General features: G+C 36.5%; 1 protein-coding gene across 4 annotated transcripts; it reads left to right on the top strand.

Moving 5' to 3' along the window:
- On the top strand, positions 1-3,690 carry LOC105781030 (hypothetical protein). 4 transcript variants are annotated; one of them, XM_012605610.2, is made up of 3 exons: positions 57-479; positions 1,193-1,332; positions 3,421-3,690. In XM_012605610.2, the coding sequence occupies exons 1-3, from the start codon at positions 246-248 to the stop codon at positions 3,545-3,547; spliced, it is 501 nt and encodes a 166-aa protein (XP_012461064.1). In that variant the 5' UTR covers positions 57-245; the 3' UTR covers positions 3,548-3,690. The 4 variants fall into 4 exon arrangements, 3 of the variants coding, with proteins under 3 accessions (XP_012461064.1, XP_012461071.1, XP_012461056.1); XM_012605617.2 differs by having other exon boundaries at positions 58-479; positions 3,424-3,690; XR_008196174.1 differs by having other exon boundaries at positions 1-2,888; positions 3,424-3,690.
- Positions 3,691-8,383: the final 4,693 nt, after the last annotated feature.

Below are 8,383 nucleotides of genomic sequence, written 5' to 3'. Positions count from 1 at the left end.
TCATTTCAATTTAGATAGTGGCGTTTTTTTCTTTAAAACGCCGCAAATATGAAAGCAAATAAAAGGTAATCAAATCCCGCTCAGTCTTAAAAAAAATTTTGGTTATCCGCTCATTACTCCCTCTTCTTCTCATCTCCATCGTGCGCCCTAAATCCCCCAAATAAAAGTTTGTTTTTCTTCAGCCGAAATCCCCCAAATTTCCCATTTCCAACAACAGACTTCAAGGAAGAAAACCAGAAGATGGGATGGAATCACCAGACATATCCCTGGAAGAAATGATGAAACTGATAGAAGGGTTTGTTGATATCCTGGTTTTGTCTTCTGGGTATCAATCCTCTGGTCTTCCCGCTCACTGGGACTCTAATAACATCAAGCGAGGCTTTCAATGGGCCCTCTTCTTTGAAAATGTTTATCAAGAGTCTATTCAGGAGCTTGATGCAGCTCTGTCCAAAATGACATCACATCCGTCCTTTCCTCAGGTTCTGGTCTTTATATATGCTGGTATTTATACATGCTGCTTTCTTATTTACTAATTGTTACTCTTAGAAAGGCAAGAAGTTTTTTGTCGGAACACTTGCTCCATAATTTACCATTGAGGGATTCACATCTAAGAGCTGTTATTATAGTAATTGTGGAGATGGATCTTAGTGACCTTTCGCAGACAAAGCATGACTGTCTCAATGCATATTTGAATAATTTGACACTACAAAGCAGGATTTGTACGAGGGATACCAGTACATCATCTCCAGATTTGACTCTGACTGTTCAAACCGAAAAGTCTGGTATTGCTAATTTTACTAAAATTGCTCTTCATGAACTCTTCAGGAGACAATTTTCTGTGTCATGCATTTCAGTTATTGAGGAAGAATTGGATTTTCTTTCTAATGCCATGAGACATAGCAGCCGGACTGACTCTGACTCCAGCCTATTTAGGGAGCAAATGAATCATGAAATAGTACCAGCTTTGTTGCGGTAGGTAACAATATTTATTGCTAGTAATTCCTAGTTGGAAATCATGGAAGTAGAGAAATATGAATGGTGAATCATAGTTTGTAAAAGGTGATGGAATCTGTTTAAGTTCTTAACATCACCCTTTTAGAGTCTAAAAAGGCCATCCTATTGTTCTCTTTGTAACTCATGGATCTCCCTAGTTTATATTTCAACTAGCAATTTTCTGATGTGGTATTTGCAGTCTGCAAGATTCTTTAACAGATCAAATGCTTACTATTTATCACTTTCCATAAAGTCTGAGCCAATGCACAATGGAAAAAGGTGTTTGGGCAGGTGCACATTTCTGACAAAAGTAGAAAAAATGATCTGCACCAGGCAATTGTAAGTTCGTTCTACTTGATATAAATAGTAATGATGGAAGCTTGCTTTACCATGGTTGATGTGTATCCTAGCAGTGAGTGTACCATGGTTGTGCATGGCAATTACTTGTCTAGTTCTTGCACTTTATTTATTCTATGTTTTTTGGCCGTCATGTCATGTGTCCATCTAATATAGCTATGATAGATTTTAAAGCCTGGGAAGTATGAAGTTTTGGTATGCTATGGTCTGCATTATTTTCCTTTTGCATATTTGGACTTTGAATGTACATTGGTAACTTAGACAGTATTGAGAGAAAAAAGAGAAAAAGTAAAGCTTAGAAGCAGAGTGTCAGTGTCACGAAAACACAAATGGGGGAGAAGATGGATGCTGTTTGTTTTTAGTCTCTCTGTCATTCATTGTACTTTTATGCCTTTTTTTAAATATTGTATTTATTATTCAGAAAAATAATCAATGTAAAGAATAATTTAGGGACTTGAATTTTGTAGTTTATTTTAATTTGGTCTTCGAACTTTTTTATCCATATTAGTTTTAGACTTGATATTTTCTAAATTTTGGTTTGTGATTATATGATACTTTTTTTATTCATATCAGTCCCTAACATGGATTAAACCAATCTATTGGCCCTTGATTTACTGACTTATTGCAAAATGTAGATTGCTATGATAGAATCCTATTTACGGACTAATAAGATGTTTGTAGACTACGAGGTAGATATACACCATATGTTCTTTCTTCTATAGTACCTGATTGAGAAAAGACTTTTAAGAGGATTTAATATCATTGAGTTATTAAGGTTAAAGGTCTAACACATATGTGTTGTCATCACTTGCTTGACTTAGTTTGTGTTTACTACATCTGTTGCAGAGTATCCTCAGCGGAGGAGAAAAATCATCTGCTATTTTTAAAATTGATATTACTATTTTACTATTTTACCTTTTTAAAGAAGATCATTTTTATTTTTTTATTGTTTAATGTACCTCCCACGATAGTAAAAAAAAAGAAAGAAATAGACAATAAGATTGAAGTAATTTTTTTCCAAAATAATCAGCATGCATGCATGCATGCATGAGAATTATTCATCGCCATGTGCTAAAGACTTGGACTGTTTGTCAAAGTTTTCTTCAAAAAATCATGTAACTCACAATGAAAGTTTATACATATATAAGCATAGTCAGGCCAACCAATGTAGAAAAAAACTAACATGATATCATCTTTTCTTATTGCCCAGTATTTATTTAGCAAATATTGACTGTAATATTGTCATGATTAGACCATATTATTTTTGGAAAAGAACAAGGTCATTTCCACACAGGTAGAAGTGCAGTCCATGCTCATAGCCTGCTTACGCATTTACAGAAAACAAAAAAGAATTTAGGTAAAATTTGATGTTAATATTTCAGTAAAGATTAAATAGTTGTATATGATATTGATATCATAGATAGATGAATCGACTTAATTTAAGTCGGTTCAACTTATAAATACTTCTAGTATGTTTATGCAAGGTAAATAATATAGCAGATTGGCATGCTTGCTTAGACTACAGAGTTGGATTCAAGGTATGATCTCTATAATTTAGGTTAGGCTCTGTAATATACTTCTGTTTAGTTGCTTCTTATGTTTATCATTGGAGATTTTAGAACTTTAATTGAATTATTGAAAGTGGCTTAATTTTTAGTTTTGCAAGTTTTTGTTGATCAGCAATTTATTTATTTTCTGTGTGTAGTATTTTACTATAATCTTTCATCATGCTATCCACCGCAGTTAACAAATTGCTTGTGGAATATGTGATTTGCCTTATCTTTTTCGATCTCATTTTGTGTCTTTCATAACTGGATTTGTTATAATACTTCTTATCTTGTGTGGAAGACTGCAAAGGTCTCAGTCTCTTTAATTCGTTATCTTATTTGATCAGGTGCTCTCACTTTGCCGATCCAATTTCTTTTTATAGTTATGTTTAATTATAAGTTGTTTTGCTCCTGGAGATACATCTCAGTGGAAGTTGAGCTCCAGCATTTAGACCTGCATGACATGGTTCTTTTCTTTTTCAAGTTCTAAATTGTTTAACAATAGGTTCTTTGTTTTCTTAAGCAGGGATGATGAAGATGATTCTGTTGCCAAGATGAAGACAGCTGAGGAAGCCTTGGAAGCAAAACAAAAAGTAACAAATAGCTTGTCTGCTACCTGTTCTTTTTTATTTATTTATCATGTTTTATAATTTTGTGACAAATTGTTCTTGGTACTCTGAAGATATTTATGGAAAATTACCCTATGATTCTATTGTATTTATACTGCATGGCTGCACCATGTATTTCTTAACTAGTTTGATAAATTTTATGTGTGGTGTTTAATTTTTTGTTACTGTCTGTGTTTTAATTTTTCATATGTATTATTTATTTTAGTTTTGATTCTAAATTTTTATTTTTACTTTAATATTTATGACAACTTGAGTTCCAACTTTTGGATTTTAATTGTGTTATTAATTTATTATTTTAAATTTTCAAATTAAATTCATTAATTTTTATATTTAGTTTTAAAGTTAAAATTTTCATAGAAAATTTAATTTAAATAATATTTTTATTTATCCTTAAAAAGTATATTTAAAGTTCAAATTTTAAAATAAAACATAATATAATATTTATCATAAAAATAAATATTATTTGATTAAAATAATTTTTTTAAAGGTTATATTTTTAGCGGCGTTTTTACGAAAAGTGCTGCTAAAGGTTGTTTTTTAGCGGCGTTTGTGATAAAAGCGTCGCTAAAGATTATGATCTTTGGCGGCGTTTGTGCTAAAAGCGCCGCTAAAAGTCATGGTCTATAGCGGCGTTTGTGCTAAAAACGCCGCTAAAGATCGTGGTCTATAACAGCGTTTGTGGGAAAAGCGTTGCTAAAGGGCGTGGTCTATAGCGGCGTTTGCTGGAGAAGCGCCGTAAAGGTCTTAGCATTTAACGGCGTTTGCGGGAAAAGCGCTGCTAAAGGTCTTGGTCTTTAGCGGCGTTTTCTCCGGCGCTTCTCAAAGCGCCACAAATAGCGCCGCTAAAGGCCTAAAAAAGCACTGCTAAAAACCTGTTTTGGTGTAGTGACAACTTCGTTTGACTGACTGTTTCTCGGATATCCATATTGTTACGTATTCTAGTCGAGCAAGGTCGACCCTTTGGTTTGCGACGTAATTCTCTATCCGGTAACAACTTAAAAGAAGCAAGAGATACGGACAGCCACTTACGTTCATCTGGGACCGGTGGGAAAACGTGGTCTCCATACGTTGTACATGTTTTCTAATTTGTACACTTTGTCCACATAACTCATCGGATCCAGACAGAGTTTCTGACAAGCTGCAATAACATGAGTGCATGGATACCGAAGTGCATCAAACATCCCACAGTCATAAGTCCTATTTCGCAAGTGTACACGATATTGCCCGCCAACAACACCTTGGTGCGGTCTGTCAAACTCTGTCATGCGAAACCATAAATTGTCTCGATCGTGACACACTGTGTGCATGGTGTTTGTCATCGCCTTAGCCTTGTTAATTTCTTGAACTACTTTACTGCACCATACATGGCCTCCCTGCATTTGGCCTGCATAACTTGTTGTTCGCTTTGGAAATAGCGCCGCCAAATGAAAATATGTCTCTCGCACAACCGATGTTATCGGTAGATGGCTCGTTCCTTAAAGAACAGAATTTATGCATTCTGCCAGGTTCGACGTCATATGGCCATATCGTAGGCCGCTGTCGTATGCTTGTACCCACTGTTCGAAACGTATGTTATAAAGGTAGTCCGCCCCTTTGCCGTTTTGGGATCGTAAAATTGCCAACATCTCATGAAAACGATCTTTATTTATTTCATACCCTGCCAATATAATATCATAGCGAATAATTTATACCACTTCTACCAATAAAACTAATTCAAATTGACAAACGAAATAACACAGATATAGACTAAATACCCAAGTTGGTCACTTGTCGTCGTTTGCTCTTAGATGGATATTGCCTGTAGTAGTTCGAAGCAACGTGTCTTAGGCAATATCTATGGTGTGTGCGCTGCCATAAGCTTCCCTCTCGATCAAATACCGGCACCCTGATCTGAAATAACACATATATCAGGTTGGGGGCACACATGCCTCCTTAACCTAGAGAGAAAGAAATCTCAGTCATCAGACGACTCCCCCGGTGTTATTGCAAATGCAATTGGAAGAATTCTCCCACCGTCATCCTGTGCCACTGCAAGCAATAGCCGATGAGTATACCTACCAAACATGGTACCGTCAATTTGTACCAACGGCTTGCAGTATGGAAATGCGTCTTGGCATTGCTTAAAGGTCCAAAACAGGCGTTTGAACACTTGGCATCCACGTAGCAATCGACCGTTGTAGTACGCATGTTCCGTTTCAAGGTCTGTGATGGCACCGGAGATGTATCTCTCTAGCACCTGACACCACTGCCATATTTCATTATATGAGGCGTCCCACCCATTATGCATCTTCTCCAACGCCTTTTGCTTAGCTATCCAAGCCTTGTGGTAAGAGGGCGTGTACCCCACTTGGCTACGGATATTGGCAATTAACACCGGCACTGAAGTCCTAGGATCTGCTTTTATTGTGGGCAGTATCAAGCTAGCTAACATAGCTGAATCCATTTTGGGATGATCTTGTGAAACACCTACAAATGGAGTACATTAAATAATGCAACATTGCATAATAAAAGTATTATTCAGATACAGTCAATACTATACCTGCAATACATGTATGTGGACCTTTGTACTTTTTTATCTCCCACAACCCTGTCCTTTTCCTTAACGAGGCGCAGATTTTCCATGAACATGTGCCGTCTTGCACTGCACACTTCGCCTCAAACTTATCAGATTTTGATTTAACGACGCGGTAGTTAACGCCGTTTTTGATGTTATGTTGTTTCAAAGCACCAATAAAACTATCCTTGTTGGTAAACAGATTACTAACTTCAAGTTCACTAAAATCTACCCTTGAACTTGTACGATCACGCAACCGGTGTGGTAGAATCGGAAACTCTAACGCATCATCTACAGACAGATCGACATTATGCATGTGGGCTGGAGGTGAGTATGCTCTGAATCGTGGATTTTCTTCCTCATCTGAACTCCTGTCAGCATCTTCAGCTTCTGTTAGAATAGGCTCTGGTTCAGAAAATAAGCCAACTTCTGCACCATTCGGCCCGGGCTCGCGAGGTGGATCCACATCCGAGTCATCTTCTAACCCACAATCATCTGCAGTGTACGAGGTCCCCTCACCTGTTGACGTCGTAAGGAGTACATCATCCCTTCTTCTGGGCATTTGATAACGTCCCCAATTGGATGTAGATTGCCACCCGCTAGAACTTGATGCCGCTCCCTAGTACATATTTCTAGCATCAAACATCGAGCCACCGACGTACATATCCCATCCACCGACAGAGTGTCTTACAGGGGATGTGCAATCGACACCGCCACTAGAACATGGGTCGTTCAGATTTTGTAACCCCCGACCGAAAGTGTCGCCAGGTGGTGTATACATCTCGAACACCGGTCGCTAGTACATCAGTTGGCGATGTAAATTGTACATATAACTCAATATAAGCTGCTCCACTAGCAAGATGAGTCTGCACCATTGCTTCCAAGCTACGAGCACCTTTTATGTCGAACGAGTCATATGTCACCGGATCAACAGAAGAACAAAATCGATACGTGATAGACAAAACTTTCATTGGCGTCGTTCCAAAAATTTTACGCCTAATCCTTTTACGAAGTTCTGTCAAATCTATGTTCTGGTTAAAAACTAGTCGCACTGTATTCTCCGACAAAAAAACAACACCATTCTCGGTGTGGCAAACCTCACCATCGTAGTAAATAACAACACTAATACGTTCACTCATATTTGAAACTCTAACCTTCTTAGCCTCTCTAAATTGTTTACATTGTGACTTATGCATTCGAGAACATTTTCGCCTAATTTATAGCCTCACCAAACATGCTATCAGTAGCAAAAGCGCGTCCACGAGTAGCGATTTCATAAATTCTTCGAAATAGCATCCCGCTAGAAGCGATTTTATATTATTTGCTCGAAACGTCAAAAAAATTATTTCTTACATGACCCATCAGAGCAAAAAGCTACCGACGAGGCAGCATTTCACAAGTTCTTCTCAAATAGCATCCTGCTAGAAGCGATTTTATACTATTTGCTCGAAACGTCAAAAAATAATTATTTCTTCCGTGACTCATCAGAGCGTAAGCGCGTCCACGAGGGCTCGATTTCACAAATTCTTCTCAAATATCATCCTGCTAGAAGCGATTTTATATTATTTTATCAGAAACGTCAACTCGAAATTATTTCCTCTAGGACCTAAAAACCCTTAAACCTAAAAGCCAAAAAAACCTAACGTGGGAGAAATCGCGTCCACGTCGGTAGCGATGTCGATTGCAGCGCGCCAGACATCGCGTCCACGCCAAGAACTTCTACCGACGTGGATGCGATGTCCGGCGTGTGTAATCGACATCGCAACGATGTGGACGCGATTGCATTTTTGGACCATTCCGGTAAATAATAAAATAATTGGCCAATTTCGGTAATTTTTAAAAAAAAGGGCTTTTATTGGTAAATTGCCCGGGTTGGGGTGATGTTAAGTGCCTATTGGGTATAGTAAAATATTGAAAAAGTAAATATATAAAAGAAATGTGACATGATAATTTTAAGTCATTTGTGTAATTAAAAAATACATTATCAATGTACAAAATACTAACTCATAGATATTATTTAAATATCCCTAGATTAAATATATATTGGATAAATATATTTCATATAATGTAATTTAATATAATTAAAATTTTAAAATGTTTTAAGCAATGCTAGTTATATACATATACAATAATGTAATAAAGGTCACATAACTAGTTATATTATAATGTGTAATATAATATAATATAATATTATAGTATATTGTAGATACTATAATTTTTAGCAAAAAATTATATAATCTAGGATTAATACATAATTTTGTATTTGAGTTTGATATTTTCTTTTAAGTTGGTACGTTGTTATT

This window comes from Gossypium raimondii, chromosome 1, assembly GCF_025698545.1.
Source record: "Gossypium raimondii isolate GPD5lz chromosome 1, ASM2569854v1, whole genome shotgun sequence".
Taxonomy (NCBI): Eukaryota; Viridiplantae; Streptophyta; class Magnoliopsida; order Malvales; family Malvaceae; genus Gossypium; species Gossypium raimondii.
Note: the sequence above shows the minus strand (reverse complement) of the source record. Positions and strands in the feature narration are given on the sequence as shown.